The 21,398-nt window shown below is 45.7% G+C and overlaps 1 protein-coding gene across 1 annotated transcript; it reads left to right on the plus strand.

Annotated features, from left to right (window-relative positions):
* The first annotated feature begins 5,031 nt into the window (after positions 1–5,031).
* Positions 5,032–17,723, plus strand: ppp1r14a (protein phosphatase 1 regulatory inhibitor subunit 14A). Its single transcript, XM_008113874.2, has 4 exons — positions 5,032–5,490; positions 14,292–14,372; positions 15,601–15,633; positions 17,316–17,723. The coding sequence occupies exons 1-4, from the start codon at positions 5,044–5,046 to the stop codon at positions 17,436–17,438; spliced, it is 684 nt and encodes a 227-aa protein (XP_008112081.1). The 5' UTR covers positions 5,032–5,043; the 3' UTR covers positions 17,439–17,723.
* The last annotated feature ends 3,675 nt before the right edge of the window (positions 17,724–21,398 follow it).

Here is a 21,398-nt window from a genome sequence, read left to right on the forward strand (position 1 = left end):
CCCCCTCCTGTTTTGATGAATGGGGAGGAGGAGTTCGAGGTTGAGGACATTTTGGATTCTCGCTTTCACCGCCGCCGCCTACAATATCTCATTGACTGGGTGGGTTTTGGCCCTGAGGAACGCTCTTGGGAAGACGCCTCCAATGTCCATGCTCCTGAGCTAACCCGTCGCTTTCATCAGACCTATCCCGCCAAGCCGCGTCCTCGCGCCTCGGGGAGAGGGCCCCAGTTTGGGAGGGGCCTTGAGGAGGGGGATAGTGTGATGACCCATGGGCCTTGTAGTCCTGCTCAGGACACTGTAATTCCTGATGAAGATGAAAACTTGGGTTTTTTACCTTCCCAGTCTGAACTGGATTCCTCTCAGCCAGATCTTTCCCAGGCCGATCTGGGAACCTTGCACCTGCAAGAAAGTTGTCTCCCAGAAGTATGTCAAACAACCCCAGAGTCTACTTCTCCCGTGTTCTTGCGCCGGGAGTTTTGTAAACAACAGAGAAGTTTGGAATCAGCTTCGCGCAGGAGTGCGAGGATAGCAGCTAAGAATGTGGCCAATTAAGTCTGCTTCTCGTGAGAATCTTTGGGGAGTCTCACATCTGGTCTCAGAGTTTAGCTTTCGGTTCTGATTCCCAGAGAACTGCTTCGGCGGGAAAGTTAGTCTCTATTTAGGTGTTTTACCCGCGTAGTAACTTCGCGGAGTCAATTCGTCAGCCTACGGAGCAGGTCGTGTCTGGACAGCGCGCTCCGATTCGAGCCTCGCTCCCGCTCAAGCCTTGCCTTGCTATCCAGCCTTCGCCTTGCTTCCCAGCCTTTGTTTACCTACGGACTTTGCCTTGTTTCCCAGGACCAATCCTTGCCTTGTACCACGGATTTTACCAAGTTATTCCACGGACCTTGTTCTTGTTCCTAGTTACCTTGTTCCACGTTTTAAGCCTTGTTTCAAGTATCAAGTTATTTCCTAGCCTTGCTCAATTTATGGACTAAAGGACCTTGTCATCTCCCCTCACTTTGCTTGGCAAAGTGAGTGTTTCGGTTATTGGATTACAACTTTGGACCTTAATATTTCATATTGGACATTATTTCCTTGGACTAATTTTGACCTTTCCTGAAAGGTCTGCTTCTGGACTATCTTTTACATTTGCTTTTACTAACTTTATATATTTCCTTAATAAAGATATTAGATAGAATCTGGCCTCTGCGTATGGTTATTGGTGCTCTGTAGCCTGGGTCGTGACAACGTTAGACTGGGCTGAACTCTCTGGAGGGAGGGGAATTTCTTGGGGGGGGGGGGGGAATCCCTGAAGTAAGGGTTCCCTTGGAAGGCCAATTTGGGAGTCCTGGATCAGTGTAGGACTCAGGGTGCGGAGAAAAAGTAGGGGTAGGGATGGGGCAGAGGGCCTGGGCTGATGGGGTGGGGGAGAAGGCAAGCAAATGTGTCCAGAAAATCCTCTGGAGGAGGGGGTAAGGGGAAAGGGTCTAGAGAGGAATCTTTGGGGGGGGTTGTTTTTGGAGCCCAAATCTCTGCATGGGAAGACGTGGACCCCCTCCCCCCTTCAATTCTCTCCCTGGCTTAGGGCCATGAACATCGCGGCATAAGCAAGCTGGGACCACCTGCCCTCCCCATGGCAATGGCTCTGGAGTCTCAAGATGAGACTCTCATCCACACTGCCATGTGGGGGGGCCAAGCTGTTCCCCCTTCAAGGGCCACAAGGGGCCACTTATGCACGCTGAGTTGGCCCAACCTGGCCTGCACCATGTTTTTCGATGCAAACCCACCCCAATTGGCCAGGATCTTACCCAATGGAGAATCCCTGGGGATGTCTGCTGGGGTGGGACACCCTAGACGTGCTGAACAAACACCCATCCTTAGCTCAGCCCCTGCCTACACCGACAGTTAATGGAGTAATGACTCACCCAACCGGTAGGATGCAGCTCGTCCTTTCAATAGTCCCCTCCACTAAGGCTGGATGGCTAGCGTCCGTAGAATCCGTAGGTGACTCGGGAGCACAACCATTCCCCTACCCTACGATCCTTGAACCTGCAATCTGCAAGCTAGACTGCTCTCACACGCTTTTAGGTGCCTAGATGTTCCCGCGTTTCACCAGGATTTGTTACCGAGCTCTGATCCGAAGTGCAATACCTCCAGAGCTCCTCCCACCTGGGTCTTAACAACGGAACCGGTTCCTTTTCAGGGCATCCCCTGTTTCAGGTTGGCGCCTTTCCTTCGAGGAGCTAAAAATCTGCTTCCTCCTATCTGGCTCCTTTGTTCAGTACCCTGAATCAGATCTAGAGAGAGAAAGGGACTGCCAGAGAAATTTGGATGTGAAATGAGGTCAAATTGTTGGTCGGAGGGCCCTCCTTGCAGCCGTTTCTCTCCCCAGCCTGTTCTAGAATATCTGGACCAAGGTCGCCACTTGGAATTTTAGCCTAAAAATTGATTTTTTGGAACTTCCAAGCAAGTCCCTTCGTGGTAAAGCCAAATTATGTTGTCGACCGCGTTTTAGGGGATCGGGGCCCTTGAGGAGAGACCCGATCCGGTCCTGAGAGAATGGACCTTGGCGGAGCCAATAGGAAAATATGAGCCGCAATATAACCTGAATCCGAAATGAAGAAGGTCCACCAAAGTTGAAGGAAAATCCGCCAAGGAGTCTTTATTGAGCAATTCAGCTGAAGAGGACTCTAGTAGCGATCATTCAGTCTACTAGGGTACCATACAATCAAAATAAAGCCATATTTATACAAAATTTCAGTCTGACAGCCCCTTGAATTTCCCGCTCTGCTCCCCCGCCCATCTGATCGTTGATAGGCTAGAAGGTTGAACGAGGCGGGCTTTCGTTTCCCGCCTTGCTCCGTTGGCCCAATAGGAAGCTGCCTTTTGTCTCTACTCGGGCCAATCAGGAAAGAGAAGGCGGGAGTTATTGAAACAATGAGGTGACAGGGCAGGAACTGTCGGATTAAGTCCTGCTAGACCGATTTCTAAAGGGATTAATGGCAGCAATCAAGGGTGTCCGGGTTTCTGTCACGTATACAGATTTTAGATATGCCTTGGGGTGTCAGAGGTGGAAGCAAAGATGGGTGGTAATGAGCCATATTGACAGGCTCTGCAGGGCACCTTCCTGAGGTGTCCTGGATTTTCCTTTGGGTGAGATATGACAATGTTTGCCTTGGGGCGAATCACCTTTAGGTCAACACTCCGAATTCAGCGACTCAAGCCCTATATTGTCCATGCAATTTGAATTTGATTGGGTTTAGCGGGGGCAGATTATCCTTTTGTTTTTGGGAAAGGAAGCCTGGGTCATAGGAAATGGGATAAGTTCTGGGGTTCAGGTTGAGTTCAAAATATTTCCTATTTGATTTCATGACTTGACAATTATATGAAATAAAATGAAAAATAAAATAAAGTTGGAATATAAACCATGCTGGGAAAAATACATATTTTCCGGGGATCCCAAAGAGTACAAATACATATAGGCAGATAGATAGATTTCATGGAAATAAGGGAGAATTCATAAAAGTGAGTTACATTGCATAAAGGGGAATCATGAATGGTATAAACAATTGAAAATATTTGATAAGAACGAAGTTCATAACATCTGGAGAACCCAGCATGGAAATTCATAAAAGTGGAGTTTTAGCAGCATGATTTTACAATTCATGAAGTTGTTATCTCTTGCCTCAGAGTGCAGGGATAATCCACAGTAAACTCCAGTAAAAAGTCTCAATCTCCTTCTACTATAAATATATGGAATATAGAACATAAAGTCTTGATTTTTGAACTATCTTTTACAAAGTCCTGGGGGGGGGGGGGTCACCTCGATCACACTGGGAACAGGGACATAAGATAGAAAAACAGTCTAGAGGATAGATGTTGGGGGGAGTAACAAAAGAAGTGTGTAACAGTTACTCTCCGAAAGCACACCGGAAGAGCCATGTTTTTAAATCTTTCCTAAAAGCTAAAAGAGTGGGGGCTTGCCTGATTTCAATGGGCAGTGAGTTCCACAAAGCAGTTACTATACTCCCAACTCAAGAATAGCATATGTAATGTTGGTGGACAGGGGGAAAAAATTAAAGATAGGCTCAAAGAAAACTTCAAAACTCTGGCATAGTCCCCGAGAACTGGGAAGCCCTGGCCCTTGAGCGCTCTGGCTGGAGGTCAGCTGTGACCAGCAGTGCTGTGGAATTTGAAGAGGCATGCATGGAGTGTGTTCAGAGTCTCTGCAGTTCTGGAAGGATTCCTCAGAACTCCACAGGTTTAGAATCAATAGTAAAGCCAAGGAGACAGAATCAATGCTGATGTAGATCCTGAGTAGCTGGTTATTGACTGGAGTAGGTGGTAATACAGTAGAGTCTCACATATCCAAGCTAAACGGGCCGGCAGAAGCTTGGATAAGCGAATATCTTGGATAATAAGGAGGGATTAAGGAAAAGCCTATTAAACATCACATTAGGTTATGATTTTACAAATTAAGCACCAAAACTTCATGTTATACAACAAATTTGACAGAAAAAGCAGTTCAATACACAGTAATGTTATGTTGTAATTACTGCATTTACGAATTTAGCACCAAAATATCACAATGTATTGAAAACATTGACTACAAGAATGGCTTGGATAATCCAGAAGCTTGGATAAGCGAAGCTTGGATAAGTGAGACTCTACTGTATATCTGTTTACGCCGACTCTGAATCGGTTTGCCTTTAAGCCAATGAAATCCTTTTAGGACTGCAGAGACTTATATCATCTTGTTTGATTTATAATACTGAGTTTGATACTTTTGGGTTATATACCATAGGACTGAGCATTGATTCTGTGAATGAAATATGTATAAGATGCTCTATGTATTGTGTACTACTTATGTTTTGAACCATTATTGTGTTTTATATAGCTCATTACATTGTTTAGAATAATCTGTGTTTATCCAACGGTATAAAATCCTACAATATCTGCTTTGAACTGGAATATATAGCAGTGTGGACTCATATAACCCAGTTCAGAGCAGATACTGGGGGATTTCCTGCCTTGATATTCTGCGTTGTATGGAAGGGTGAGATGATGGTGAGAGGATGGATGCAGTGCGCGGGGACCGCCAGAAGGGGGCCGCCTGGATGGCTTTGGCTGCAGCCTCGACGGGGCGGACCAGCAAGTGGCGCTAGAGAGCCGCTCGCCCCGTTTGGGGAAGAAGAAGGGGAGGAGGAGGAGGAGGAGAAGGCGCTGCTCCACCTCCTCCGTTATAAAGCCCAGTGGGTCCCGTCCGGCGTGGGATTGATTGGAGCCATGGCGGCCAACCGGGTGGGCAGGCGGCTGGGGCGGGCTTCTCCGGCGCGGCCAAGCGCGGCACTCTCCCCCGAAGCCTCCCGCACGGACCGGACCCCGAGCCCCGGCATCCAGCGGCGACAAGCCCGGGTCACCGTCAAATACGACCGGCGGGAGCTGCAGAGGCGCCTCGACACTGAGAAATGGATCGACGGGCGGTTGGAGGAGCTCTACCAGGGCCAGGTGGGCAGAAGGAGCAAGGATCTACACCAGGCCGAGGCAAACTTGGGCCGTCCAGGTATTTTGGAGTGCAACTCCCACCATTCCGAACAGCCTCAGGCCTTTTCCTTTCCCCCCTCCGCCGCTTAAGGGAAAAGGAAGGGGCCTGAGGCTGTTCGGAATGGTGGGAGTTGCAGTCCAAAACACCTGGAGGGCCAAAATTGACCTATGCCTCGTGTAGATGCTTTAGGATGGTGATGATGACATAAATGGCACAGCACTGATGTGCTTTAAGGGCTTGTTTTGGAGGGAGTTTGTTTCCTAGTGGTTGCAGCTAGGTTTGAAGTGTCTTAAATGGTCGGTGTCAATGGAGACAATCTTGAGAGGCAGTAAATAAGGAGCAACACTCCAAAACAAGGGAATCCCAGACAAGAAACAATCGGAGCCGGCTCATCACCTCCCAACAAAGGATTCCCCCCAAAAGGAAGCAGTCAAGCTTTGAAGCTGCAAAGCCATTCAAGGCGAGCAATTGCAACATTCACACTTGCCTCAAAGGCTGATCAGGGAAATTGGGAGGGGGCACGCTTCATTCCTTCATTCGCAGCCCCTAAAATCCATAGAGTTGGAAGGAACCACAAAGGCTCTTCAATGGTTCAATTCGTTTCTCCGGGACCAGAGACAGAGGGTGAAGTGGTCAGGCCAAAGCTCTGAGAGCTCCTGCCTTTGCTGTGGAGTTCCCCAGAGTGCTATCCTTTCGCTCCTGTTATTTAACATCTACGTCTGACCACTTGCTGGACTAGTGCGGAGCTTGGGCATAGAGTGCTACCAGTATGCAGATGATACCCAGCTACTCTTGCGTCTCGAACATGGGACAACCACGATTCCTGAGAACTTTAAGCTGTGTTTGGAAGCAGTGATGAGTCAGCTTCGAGCGAGTGAATCCCGCAAAAACTGAGATACTCTGGCCCGGCCAGCCACCAGAATTAATCCAGTCACTGCCTGATTTTGATGGGGAAGTTCTGGTTCCGTCTGCTACTGTTAAAAGCCTTGGGGTTGTGTTGGACTCATCGCTGACGATGGAGGCCCAGATCACTGCCATAAGTAAGCAGGCCTTTTTTCATCTTCGCCAGGCAAGGAAATTGGCATCCTAACTTTCGACAGAAGCATTGGCAACGGTAATCCATGCAACAGTCACCACTAGGTTGGATTATTGTAACGCCTTATACGCTGGCCTTCCGAAGACAAAAACCCAGAAGATCCGAATGGTCCAAAATGCACCGGCCAGGCTGCTAGTGGGATCATCTATAAGATCCCATATTACATTGTTTCTGAAACAACTGCATTGGCCACCAATAGGACATCGGATCTCTTACAAGATACTGATCCTGACATTTAGAGCTCGAAATGGCCAAGGACCATTATATCTTAGGGACCACCTCATTCCTTTTTTCCATCAGTGGTCACCTCGATCCTCCCAGGAAAATTTCCTATACGTACCGGGCCCTAGGGAGGTACGCCTGGAAGCTACAAGGCATAGAGCCTTTTCAACCTATGCTCCAATTCTGTGGAACTCATTGCCTCCATATATTAGAGCAGTGTTGGAGTTGTGACCTTTTGTAAAAGCGCTCAAGACTTGGCTGTTTGATTGTGCATTTAAGTAAATCAGATCTAATTTGCCAAATAGTCACTGTTGAATGTTTTTATGTTGAATGTTTTTATATTGTGGAATGATATTTTAAATTGTAAGTCGCTCGGAGCACTCTGGTGGAAAGCGATTAATTAAGAAATAAAGTGAAGTGAAGTAAATAAGGAGCAACACTCCAAAACAAGGGAATCCCAGACAAGAAACAATCGGAGCCGGCTCATCACCTCCCAACAAAGGATTCCCCCCAAAAGGAAGCAGACAAGCTTTGAAGTTGCAAAGCCATTCAAGGCGAGCAATTGCAATATTCACACTTGTCAAACAGACAAGACTTAGTGCTTTGGGCAACCATATGGGGAGTGGCTGATCAGGGAAATTGGGAGGGAGCACGCTTCATTTGCAGCCCCTAAAATCCATAGAGTTGGAAGGAACCACAAAGGCCATCCAGTCCACCCCCCATGTCATCATGCAGGAAGACACAATCTAAGCACTGTGTTGTCGAATTGATGGCCCGAATCGCTGGGTTGCTGTGGGTTTTCAGACTGTACAGCTATGTTCCAGAAGCATTTTCTCCTGATGTTTCACCCACATCTATGGCAGGCATGCTCAGAGGTTGTGAGGCCTGTTGGAAACTAGGCAAGTGGGGCTTATATATCTGTGGAAAGTCCAGAATGGGAGAAAGAACTCTTGTCTGTTTGAGGCAGGCGTGAATGTTGCAATTGACCACCTTGATTAGCACTGAATGGCCTGGCAGCTTCAAGGTCTGGCTGTTTACTTTCTGGGGGACTCCTTTGTTGGGAGGTATTAGCTGGCCCTGCTTGATTCATGACTGGAATATTTTTTAAAAACTCTAAAATCAGGACAATAATTAAATAAAAACACTCAGAAAACAGGGGAATTCCAGACATGAATCAATCAGAGCCAGTTAACACCTCCCAACAAAGGATTCCCCCAGGCATGAAGCAGCCAGGCTTTGAAGCTGCAATGCTAATCAGGGTGATCAGTTGCAACATTCACATTTGCCTCCAACAGACAAGAGTTCTTTCTCCCACCTTGGACATTCCACAGATATACAAACCCCACTTGTCTAGCTTCCAACAAACCTCACAACCTCTGAGGATGCCTGACATAGATGTGGGTAAAACATCATAACAGAATGCTTCTGGAACATGGACATACAGCCTGGAAAACTCACAGCAACCCCATTTTGAGATGCTTACTCTGTAGGGGAGGATGAGGCGCCTGTTTCATCTCCCTTTTGGCAAGCAAGAGGTTAATCCTTTGAAGGCCCTTCTCTGCCTCCCCCCCCCCCTTCCCCAGCTGCTGCCCTCTTTGCCCCCAGGGAAGGGGCTTGGGTTGCCATCTGCCCTGATGGGGAGGCGCATCTGGTGTGTGGGGAAAGCAGCTTGGGTTTCTTCTCTCTCAAGGTAAAAGAAGGGGAAAAAAACCTCTGAAGGAAGGGATGAGGCTTGTCCAGGAAGGACCCTTTTTTGCCTAGACGAAATACAGGTAGTCCCAGAATTACAAACATCTGATTTACAAACAACCCTTAATTAAGAACAGGGGTGAGACAACAGGAAGTGAGAGAAATTTCCCCTTCGGAAGGGAAATTCACTCCTGGAAGAGTTATCATTGGGGGGAAAAGTGTCTCCGCTGAAGCTTTATCCCCAATCCTTAATTCATAATTTTGCAATATTCTGGGTTGTTATGAGTTTTCTGGGCTTTATGGCCATGTTCCAGAAGCATTCTCTCCTGATGTTTCGCCCACATCTATGGCAGGCATCCTCAGAGGTTGTGAGTGTTGGGAATCACCCTGGACTACTCAAGTCAGATAGATGATGGAGTTAGATTGAGGGAATCCTTTCCCTGTTTCCACAGCATGCCTAGATAGGCTTTACTGTGTATCACTCTATCCTGTTTACGTCACATCCCTTACTTTGAAGTTAGTAGAAATGTGAATCTCTAGGGACACTAACTTCTCATTGGTCAGAATGTCTTTTATGGCCCCAATAAACTGGACCATGAGGTTGGGACCATTTTGGTTCAGTCTTCTCCCTTTGTTCTAGCTAACAAGAAGCATCTCGCCATCCCTCCTGGCAAGATGTAACTATTTAGATGTTTGTTATTTTTCCTTTCTTATTTTCCTTAGAAACCAGTCTAGAGTAGACTAGACAGCTCCCAAGCCTTTCTATCTATAATGGAATTCTTTTTACCTATATAAATGCTTTTTGAACTTTTACTGAGACTCTGCACTCCATTGCCATCCTAAGCTGAAAAGCTACTCTTTGCTCACCGCGTGTAAGTAACTGCTGCATTTGAAAGTTTTGGTTTTTTTGCTGCTCTGCTACATTTTGGTGGAATCTCCCCCAGAGAGGGTTAAATTGAGTCTAACCGCTCAGAGGAAACTCGTCCAATTGAGTTTATATATCTGGAATAATGTCCAGAATGGGAGAAAGAACTCTTGTCTATTTGAGGCAATTGTGAATGTTGCAGTTAGCCAGCTTGATTAGCATTGGCTAACCTTGTAGCTTCAAAGCCTGGCTTCTTCCTGCTTGGGGGAATCCTTTGTTAGGAGGTGTTCTGTGCTTCTGGAACATGGCTGGAACCACTGGGTTGCTGTGAGTTTTCTGGGCTGTATGGCCATGTTCCAAAAGCATTGTGAGATGTTGGAAACTAAGCAAGTGGGATTTAAAGGACAAGAGGAATCCTCTCACCTCTGCAGGAGTGTTTCGTATACCATGCACCTGTGAATAAGTCTACATAGGAACCACCAAACACGAATCAAGGCACTGAAGACTAACTCAACCAGAGAAGTCAGCCATAGCAGAGCACTTGATGAACCAACCTGGACACAGCGTATTATTTGAGAACACAGAAATGCTGGACCTCTCTCATAACCACCATGTCAGACTCCACAGAGAAGTCATTGAAATCCACAAGCATGTGAGCAATTTCAACAGAAAGGAGGAAACCATGAAAATGAACAAAATCTAACTACCAGCATAAAAAAACTAAAATCAGGACAATAAGTAAATAACAACACTCAGAAGACAGGGGAATTCCAGACATGAAGCAATCAGGGCCAGCTAACAACTCCCCCCAAAGGATGCCCCCAGACAAGAAGCAGCCAGGCTTTGAAACTGCAAGACCATTTATTGCTATTCAAGGTGGCTAATCAACATTCACACTTGCCTCAAGCAGACATGAGTTCTTTCTCCCACCCTGGACATTATTCCACAGATATATAAACCCCACTTACCTAGTTTCCAACAGACCTCACAACCTCTGAGGATGCCTGCCATAGATGTGGGTGAAACGTCAGGAAAGAATGCCTCTGGAACATGACCATATAGCCTAGAAAACTCCCAGCAATCCAAAGCAGGAACAGTCGGTGAATTTAGACTCACCTGATCTATTACAGGTAATGGTGTACTGAATCTGGAGCTTGCAGGGTTGAAGGCCCAGGACTTTTGGATTAACAGGGTCTATAACATCAAATGTCACCTTGGGTTCCTCTCTTTCATCCTATATTCTCCGTAGTTACTAGGAGGGGAAATTAATATCCTCAGCAGTAATTGTATTGGGGTGTTGTGTGGCTGAGAGGGAAAGAAGAGAATAAAACGGGTTCTCAACCTGTGGGACTGCAGGTGTTTTGTCCTACAACTCCCATAAATCCCAGCCAGTTTACCAGCTGTTAGGGTTCCTGGGAGTTGATGGCCAAAACATCAGTGGGCCCACAGGTTGAGAACCACTGGAATAAAGGAAGGAAGAAAGGGAAGTAGGAAAAAGAGAGGGAAGGAATTCATAAAGCACGGGCATAGTGGTTTGAAGCTCAGACTGTGGTTCTGAACCCACTGAGTGACTTTAGCCAAGATTGTTCTTTCAGCCTCAGAGAAAGAGAAAGGCAATTTTCCTTTGAGTAAGTAAACCTTGGCAAGGCAACTCTGTGATAGGGTTGCCTTAGGGTTGGCCTAAGTCTGAAACAACTTGAAGGCACACAACAAGAACAATAAATTATAGTGCCACCCCCCCCCCCCCCCTTTGCCGGCAACAGTCTGACAAAATCAGAGTTTGCTTTGGAGAATTTAAAGAATGATATTTTCAAGATGTATAGGACTGAATCAATGGATGTGGAATCTGGGGATATAGAGAGCCAATTACAGCGCTGGTTGTGGAACAGTTGGACTTTGTCCCAAGGCATGTTGTGAAAGGGTTCCTTTTTGCCTATTGTTTATCATCAGCCTGTACTATGGCACTGTGGTGCTTGTATTTGCATGATGGACTACTTCCTACTGATGCAATTCTATAATTTTAGACTCTGAAGGTAATAGCCTGAGAGTGCCCAGCCCCTTTAAATGGCTGGAATCTTGTTTTTTGAGTGCCATTATCAATTATAGGTAGTGTGTTGTTGAATGCCTATCATAGATGTGGGCAAAACATCAGGAGAGAATGCTTCTGGAACATGGCCATACAGCCCGGAAACTCACAGCAACCCAATTATAGGTAGCTTTATTCCAGCTGGGAATAAATTTGGATGCTTCACAACCCAGTATATGAAAGATACAATAAATGTTTCTCTCCCCAGTCCATTTTTTGTAACTGTTCTTAACGCATGCTTATTTTTAAATGCAACAACAAAAACAGTTTCTCAGTCTGGTTTCACATTTTAAATCCACTTAAATAATAACAACTTCAGGACTACTAGTAGAATTGGCTTCTGTTGCTCTGATGCAATGCATATATTTGGGATTAAAACATCAACTTTGCAGTAGAGGAGGGTTATCAAATGAGTTTCTAATGATGTCTGGTCTGAGATTACCCTGGGCTGTAAAATTGTTTACAAAGTTTTTTTAATCGTGTCAGAAGCGAATTGAGAATATACTGCAAGTTGCCTCTAGTGTCAGAGACTTGGCCATCTACAGAGACATTGCCCTGGGGACACCCAGATGTGTTACCATCCTGTAGAAGGCTTTTCTCATGTCCCCGCATGGGAAGCTGGGGCTGACAGACAGGAGCTCACCCCGTCTCATGAATTAGAACCACCGACCTTCAGATCTTTGAGTCAGCAGTTCAACCAGCACAAGGGTTTAACCCATTGCGCCACCGTGACTCCTTTTTTTTTCAAAGTGAAAAGAAAGGAGTGGCATTAGCATTAGTGGCTTCTAATAAGGCTCTGTTTTCCCAAGTGTTCCCATCAACTACGCCTCTTTCTTCTTGTAACTGCTAAATTATACTCCTCTTTGTGGGTTCTAGAAATGTGTGAATATAGTCCCCAAGCAAGTTGCAGAGAAAGCTTTAAGGGGGAAGTATGGGCTGTTCCCACATCCTACTCCTTGACTTTATGGCAGCCTCCAAAGTTTCTGTTCTCCTTCTGCCCTGAGCCAATATCTCCAAGAGGGCAGGGAAGGGACTGATGGCGGGAATGTGGCCTATCTCTTCCATGAAAGGAGAGAGTTTCCAGTCTGACTGCCTTTCCTCATCCCCAGGGAGCCAGGCGTGGCTGCTTGACTGGTTCCACAGTAGCAAAGCCAGGCTTCCTTGTGCTCAGGCCTATGGCACAAGTGATGCAAGGGGATGTTGTACTTGCTTTCTGCTACCCACCCAGTGCCCATTAATAAGGGTGCGGTTCTGTGTTGTGGGACCTTTAGAGACCATGCATGTGTCTCCTTTTGTTCGTGCACAAGGTCTTGCGTATTGGGTTTCTTTGAGTTTTCCAGGTTGAATGGCTACGTTCCAGAAGAATTCTCTCCTGATGTCTATGGCAGGCATCCTCAGAGGTTGTGAGGTTTGTTGGAAACTGTCAAGTGGGATGAAGCCCCCGATGGCACGGTGGGTTAAACCGCTGAGCTACTGAACTTGCTGACTGAAAGGTGGGTGGTTTGAATCCGGGGAGCGAGGTGAGCACCCGCTGTTAGCCCCAGCTTCTACCAACCTAGCAGTTTGAAAACATGCAAATGTGAGTAGATTAATAGGTACCATTCCAGTGGGAAAGTAACGGCGCTCCATGCAGTCATGCTGACCACATGACCTTGGTGGCATCTACGGACAACGCCGGCTCTTCGGCTTAGAAATGGAGATGAGCACCAACCCCCAGAGTCGGACATGACCAGACTTAACATCAGGGGAAAACCTTTACCTTTTAGTCAAGTGGGGTTTATATATCTGTGGAATGTCCAGGGTGGGAGAAAGAACTCTTGTCTTTTTGAGGCAAGTGTGAATGTTGCAACTGATCTTTTTTTTTTTTTGGTATCATTTTTATTGAGAAGTTTCTTTTAAAACATCAAACATAAAACATAACACGACATATGGCAGGGGAACAGGGAAGGAAGGGCAGGGGTAGGGAAAGTGTGTCTGGATTAGGAATTGTGAGAGGGGATATACACGGGGGGTGGGGTTTGACTTCCGATCTTTGTCTCTAATCATTTATGTTCCAATTAGATAGTTCTTATCATCTTTTCTTAAGGTAGTCTTCAAAGTTTGACCAGTCTGTGGCTCTTATATCTCTTCCGTTGCTCTTTCTCATTAAGAAGGTAAGTTTGTCCATATCCTTTATTTCAGTCAATTTGGTCAGCCAGGCATCTTTCGATGGGGCTTTCTCACTTTCTCACTGATCATTTTGATAAGCATTGAATAGCCTTGCAGTTTCAAAGCTTGGCTGCTTTCTGCCTCGGTATTGTGCATTGGTTTAGAGGTTCCACAGCAAGAAGCATGGCTTCCCTCTCACTCTCTTACAAAAAGGGCTGTTTGGTGGGGAAATGGCAGCTGGTCCTGGATCACTCCCATCTGGAACTCAGAAGGAGAGAGGAAGGATGAACGGTTGGAGGGAGAAGGAACAGCTGCCACCAATATCTCTTGAGATACTGATCAGAGAGATAGAGGGAATGGATGTGCTGGTTGAAACCCCCCCCCCTCCCCCTTTCAAACAACAGAGACAAAGCCTATGGCTGGAATGTGGCCTGGCCTTTGGCAGCTCCATCCACACTCTCCCATTCCTAGAGTGCATTTTACGACCTCCAAATTGGGATCAGCCATTGTTGACTTTAGTGGTATTTGAACTGCATAAAAGGTTGCAAACCAACTGTGGTTAATTGGATTATTCCAGGGGACTGGCCCTTGGGGAGACTGGTTTGGGAGCTGCAACTTTGTGGCCTGTTTCCAAAACTCCTCTTTCTTTTTGATGCAGGAAGAAGAGATGCCAGATGAGGTGAACATCGACGCTCTCCTAGAGATGGGCACAGACAGCGAGAGGGCTAAGAAGCTGCAGGTTGGTGGCTGCGTTGGAGTAAGCCGGGTCCCAGATCCAACAGTGGTGGTCCAACGTGTACCTGCTTTATTGAGAGAGGGCTTTGAACCTGACAAACCAAATAAAATTGGAGTCAACCAAAATTAAGGGCAAGATGTGAGCTGTTGGTGGAGCTGTGGTCTCTGAATCCACATGGCGTGATTATATCATTTGGTGATGATTAGATATAACATTGAAGTAATTGCCTGGAGTGTGCTGAGAGAGCATAAATGCATGCAGGAAATTCTGGTCCCAGCAGTGGGAGGGTTCCAAGTTTCATAGTTCTCATAATATGAGCTTAGGAATTGGCTTTGAGCATAGAAGAAATGACACCAGATTATGCCAGGGAAGAGGAACAAAGCCCACAGGGCATTTGTGGGTACAGTGTCTTAGACAAACATAATGAAAATAGAATCAGTCGAGTGTAGCAGGTTGAATGTTGTTCTTGGACTCAGACAGAATAGGATTGAAATTCCTACTTAGTTGGCGAAAACCACTGGGTGACCTTGGGCAAGTCACATGCTCTCAGCTAGAGGCAATGTGCGAAGAAGATCCAAGGGAAGGATAGGGAGACAAGAAGTCAGAGTCAGCTTGATCACAACAAATACTGGAAGACGGAAAAAAATCAGACTTCCATTTTGTTTCTTGGCACTAAGTACCAGTTGGTCTAATGAAGAACTTGAGAAAGCTCAGACATCTTCTGGTTTTTCAAAACAGGTCATGGTTCAAATGGGAAAGAGAAATAATGCTCACATATCAGAGAGGCGTCATTTCAGAGGGTTACATGATGACAATAAAACTGGGGGCCAGAGCCAAGGCCAAGGCAAAACGGAAACAGGGCTAGTCCCAATTTGAGTGCAAATGTCAGGAAACTAGTAGAAAGGATTTCCCTTCTTGGGAAGCCCATGGAGTCATGAAAAACGAAATGTAGGTAATATACATTGTCTGTGATATATTTGGGCTATTTTGAGTGATGATGTAATGTTGCACTTATACTAACTATATTATAATAATGATAAAATCAAAATTTTAAGTGCATCAAAATGTTAATTTATTTCACTCATACTTTTAGTCCCATCTGGAGAAACTCTCATATGAGACTTTCCAGACTATGTCTTTTGGGTGGAAGGTGGGTGCTAATCTTGACTGTGCAATGTTTGGGGCTGGCCTTGCTCCTTCCCGTCTTATTTATACTCCTTTCTCTTTCCAGAGCATCTTGGAATCATGCCACAACAACACAGAGGTGGGTACTTTTGCTCCCTGAGCCCCAGTAACTTCCAGACCTTTCCCTAGGCCTTGCAGGAGGAAAAAGCTTAGATTTCTGCCAATTATTGAAGAGTTGTCATTTTGGAAAACTTCATGTGGGGGTGGAGGGGTAAACAGGAAACTGTCATTCTGTGCATGAGCCCTGGAGGTTCTTCCAGAACCCCCCACATTTCCTAAGTCCCTCGCTCTGGAATGGGCATGCAGACTCTGCAAAGAGGATACCTGGAGATCCAGTCCGATGGTTGCTCCAGACAATGCCAGCTCCTGCTTTTGGTTCTGTTCCCACCAGCCAAGATTCTGCATCAAGCAGTTCCAGGACAATGTCAGGACCGCACAATCCCATGTCTGCCCCATCACCTCTCTCTCTCTCTTGGTTAGGATTCAAGGGACTATTCTCCAAGTCTTTGTGATCCATCCTCACCACCCTTGCAGTTTCCTGCTCTGCTGCTTACATTAGGAGGAGAGAGATTGGGGAGGCCATGTGGATACTGATGAATCAACTTATCTCAGCAGGGAAGGAAACGAGGGTGTGTTTGCAGTTGGAGTGTCCCTTCCACTCCAAGCTACATCAGTCAAATTCCCTCCCTGCTCTCGCTCTCTCTCCTCCCCACTGATAAGTGGTAGCCCCTCCTGGGACTTAACAATTGTGTGGGTAATTTGGAGTACGATGTCCATAGCTGTAGAATAGCCTCTGATATTCTAAGGAAACAATAAATAAAATAATTCAATTCAAAAGGATACATATGCATGTGTGGATAACTCATAGAATTCTTGTCACTGTCTCCTCCATCCCATCTCACTCCATTTTGTCAGAGAACACTTTGGCCAGCTGGAAAGTATAAAACAACTTCTCTCCTGCCTGGCATGTTTAGACTGGCTCTGGCTGTGTTTTGAAGAGAGTGTTGATGATGGCTGGGATTGGAGTATAGCTGGCTCTATGAGGAATTCACACGCACTCACCCAATTAGGTTGCCTGACAGTTGCCCAAAAGTTGGCATGCCCACCATATTCCTGATTTACTGATTGCTGAGTTTTGATACACTTGTATTATGTTTTTATATTCTGCTGTTTTAATTGTTAGATTGTTTATGTTATATTATTTGTTTTTAATTGTCCTGTAACTTTTGTTGTATGTTGGGCCTGATCCTCTTGTAAGCTGCCCCGAGTCCCTTTGGGGAGATGGTGGCGGGATATAAAAATAAAATTATTATTATTATTATTATTATTATTATTATTATTATTATTAAAGTTATTATCCAGGGAGCCCACAGTGGCACAGTGGGTTAAACCACTTAGCTGCTGGACTTGCTGACTGAAAGATCAGTGGTTCGAATCTGGGGAGCAAAGTGATCTCCCTTTGTCAGCTCTAGCTTCTGCCAACCTAGCAGTTTGAAAACATGCAAATGAGAGTAGATCAATAGGTACTGCTCCGGTGGGAAGATAATGGCATTCCATGCAGTCATGCCGACCACATGACCTTGGAGGTGTCTATGGACAATGTTGGCTCTTTGGCTTAGAAATGGACATGAGCATCAACCCTCAGAGTCGGATACGACTGGATTTAATGTCAGGGGAAAACCTTTACCTTTACTTATTATCCTCACCCTGGGAGCTAAGAAGATAGAACTAACCCCCATCTCCACTGCCTCCCTTTTGCAGGAGTTCATCCAGGAGCTGCTGGGGAAGCTGCGAGGTCTCCGGACAGAACACGTTCTCCGACGGACAAGCCCCGGAGGCCGAGTGGACGTAGAGCCAGGCACTGAAATACGGGAGCAGGTCTGAAGTCGGCGGGCAAGGCAGAGCTTGTTAACTACTCAGCTGCAGCCATTGCCAGGATGGACCAGCTTCCTTGCCATGGTGGTTCTGCTGCTTCGGGTGGGAGCATTGCCATTGTCCCAGCTGCCAAATTCCCAACTGAGTTGAGCTGTGGAGACGTTTGCCCGAGGCAGCTGCATCGCAGGGTCTGCGAAGCTGCCTTTCAAAATGTTCCCTTTTCCCACATTGTATAAATCTGTATAGTGTATCCTCTGCTTTGGGGTTATCGTGTAATAAAGTGCTGTGTCTCTATTTCTTGTGACTCATAGTGGGCAATTCAAGCAAGGAGGGCAAATATGCCTGCATACAGAAAAATATGCACATTGGAAACGATGCCTACCACTTGCTTCTTAGAAAAAGCTCCTGCCTGTGCTACTTCTTAGGAAGGCCATAGAAACAGTATAGTTGAATTCCACCATTCAAGCTAAGGTTTCTGAGGCCCCTTCTACACTGCCATGTGCAATCCAGATTATCTGCTTTGAACTGGATTATATAGCAGTGTAGATTCATATAATCTATTTCAAAGCAAATAATGTGGATTATCTGATTTGATAATCTAGATTATATTGCAGTGTAATCTGGATTATATTGTTTCTTCCATCCATTGCCAGTGTCCCAGCTGCACCAGCTCTTGTTATATGCCTTCAAGTCACCTTGAACTTAGAACTGCCCTATCCTGGGCAAGATTTATTCGGAGGACAGGGTTTTTGTATGTTTTCCGGGCTGTATGGCCATGTTCCAGAAGTATTCTCCCCTCAGGTTTTGCCCACATCTATGGCAGGCATCCTCATATTCGGAGGATGTTTGTCATTTCTTTGCACTGAGTATAGCCTATTGTATTTGGTATTTCTCGGCAATCTTCTAGTCCTAACTGGTGTTGACACTGCTTATTTATTTTGTGTCAAAAGCATTGCATAACAAATACATTTTTAAAATGATGAAAAAAAGGAAATCACAAGCAACTAAATAGTTTTAGACCAAAAGCGGGCAACAGCGACCACATTGTCCGTAGCTTTAAACAACTCTTCCTCCGTACATGAGGCAGGACATTGTGGGCAAGCATACATCTGCGGAGTTGTTTGTTCTGCTCCATAGTCACACAAGGTGGAGGATTCCTCCAGGTAGTGCCACCTTGCCAAGTTGTCTTTTGATCTGCCCACTCCACTTCTGAGTCTGTTCAGGGACTTCCAAGTTGCCCAATCTTGGTTTGCCCCTGGGGAAAGACCCTCATGGGGGGCCATCCAGTTAGAATTGCCTGGTTTAGCTGCCCAGAGGGACACCCTTGCTGCTGGGGGGGGGGGACATCAAGAGGAGTGGTGGTTCTCATAAAGCCCTTCCTTGATTTGAGTCTGGTGGGAGGAGGCTGATAGTCATGCAGTGGGTGGCTTTCACCATGTTCAACCTTATTTCTCTCGCAGTTAGCAGCAACTTCCCGTCGAACGTCAGGAGGGGCAATGCCAGCTAGCTTGTAGTTTATCAACAGGTGTAGGTTTAAGGCATCCTGAGATTATTCTGCATGTTTCGTTCAGTGCTATGTCCACCTGCTTTGCATGGGCGGACTTGTGCCAGACAGGACAGGCGTACTCAGCAGTTGAGAAAGACAAGGCCAGGGCTGATGTTCTTATTATTTGTGGGTCTGCACCACATGCACTGCCAGTCAGTTTCCGCAGGATGATGTTGTGTTCAGCTACTTTGTGCTTGGTGTTCATGCAGTGTTTCCTATATGTTAGTGTTTGATCTAAGGTGACAGCAAGATATTTAGGATGGAAACAGTGTTCTAGCTCTTGGCCTTCCCAAGTAACTTTCAGTTTCGTGTTGACTTCACGGTTACGTAGGTGGAAAGCACACACTTGTGTCTTGGCAGGGTTAGGCTTCAGGTGGTTCTCCTTGTAGTAGCTGGAGAGATCTTTCAGGGCATTAGTGAGTTGGTTTTCAACTGTTTCAAAATCTTTTGCTTGTGTTGTAAGGCCAAGGTCATCAGCATATATAAAGCTCTTTGTGAGTGGTGGTTGTGGCTGATCGTTTGTGAAGATGTTAAATTAGTTCGGGGCAAGAACGCTGCCTTGGGGTAAACCATTCTTTTGCCTCCTCCATCTGCTTTTCCGGCCCTGAAACTCCACATAGAAGCTGCGGTTTCTAGGAGGGTCTGAACAGTTTTTGTAAAGTCAAAGTCCCGGGTGATATGGTAGACTTTATGCAGCATTTTTCTATGTTGCACCGTGTCATAGTAATAATAATAATAATAATAATAATAATAATAATAATAATAATAATAATAAGGAAGCTGACGAAACCATTGATCATATCCTCAGCTGCTGTAAGAAAATCGCACAGACAGACTACAAACAGAGGCACAACTATGTGGCCCAAATGATTCATTGGAACTTATGCCTCAAGTATCACCTCCCTGCAGTAAAGAACTGGTGGGATCACAAACCTGCAAAAGTCTTGGAAAATGAGCACTGTGGGACTTCCGAATCCAGACTGACAAAGTTCTGGAACACACCAGACATCACAGTTGTGGAAAAGAACAAGGTTTGTCCCAGGCGACAGTCGCATAGATGAAAAACAACAGGAAAAACTCAACCGCTATCAGGACCTCAAGATTGAACTTCAAAGACTCTGGCAGAAACCAGTGCAGGGGGTCCCGGTGGTGATGGGCACACTGGGTGCCGTGCCAAAAGATCTCAGCCGGCATTTGGAAACAATAGACATTGACAAAATCACCATCTGCCAACTGCAAAAGGCCACCCTACTGGGATCTGCACACATCATCAGAAAATACATCACACAGTCCTAGACACTTGGGAAGTGTTCGACTTGTGGTTTTGCGAAACGAAACGAAATCCAGCATATCTATCTTGTTTGCTGTGCCATACAACGTCGTTGTGTTGATAATAATAATAACTTTATTTTTATTTTTATACCCCGCCCCATCTCGGGGCGGCTTACATGGGGCCTTGCCCAATAAAACAATCAAATATCAAAACACAGCAATAAAACAGTTATCCAATAAAAACATCAATTACAGTAAAAACAATCATTAAAATCAACATAAAACATACAATATTAACACTGGAGACTAATTCATAGAACCCAGGCAAAGTGCAACATGTGTCGAAATGGGCCGAAATGGGGAAGGTAATTTCACAGTTGAAATGGACAAGGTGTAATATAGCATTGGCAACACCTCAAGAATGGGGCTATTATAAATGGGCAGATAGGCTGCCGTAAGGTCCACAAAAACTGTTCCCGTAATGCAGCCTTTCTCATAGCCTTCCTCGATATGCTCAGTCAGATGAAGAATTTGACCTGTACAGTTTTTCCCTGGTCTGAAACCTGCTTGTTGTGGAATAAGCTTGGGTTCGATAACAGGTCCTAGTCGATTTAATAGCACCCTCTCATAGACTTTATATAGATGACATAAGAGGGAGATTGGTCGATAGTTCCTGGCATTGGAGGCATCTTTACCAGGTTTTAAAATGGCAATGATCTTAGTTTTCCTCCATGCTCTGGGAATCTGTTTGTGTGCCAAGCATTGATTGTAGTATTTCAAAAGCCAGTTTTCAGCTTTGGGGCCCAAGTGTTTGATTTGCTCCATCATCAGGTCATCTAGGTCAGGTGCTTTACCAGTCTTACATCGCTTGATGGCTTCTCTGAGTTCTTTCAGGTTTAGAGGAGAAGACAACTGGTAGGTTTCAAGTTCTGGCACCCTGTTGATTTTCATCTTTATTCTGCTGCAGTTGGTTTTCCCATTCTGAATTAGCTGGTGAGCTATCTGGTCTGGTGTCACGTTCGTGTGTCCATGGTTGACCAGAGGGTCACTATCTAGGCTTCTCAGCAATTGCCAGGCTTTTCGGCTACTCTTGAACATGTCAAGGTTCTCAAGCAGCTCTATCCAACGGTATTTCTTAGCATTAGTTTTTG

This window comes from Anolis carolinensis, unplaced genomic scaffold (assembly GCF_035594765.1).
Source record: "Anolis carolinensis isolate JA03-04 unplaced genomic scaffold, rAnoCar3.1.pri scaffold_10, whole genome shotgun sequence".
Classification (NCBI taxonomy): domain Eukaryota; kingdom Metazoa; phylum Chordata; class Lepidosauria; order Squamata; family Dactyloidae; genus Anolis; species Anolis carolinensis.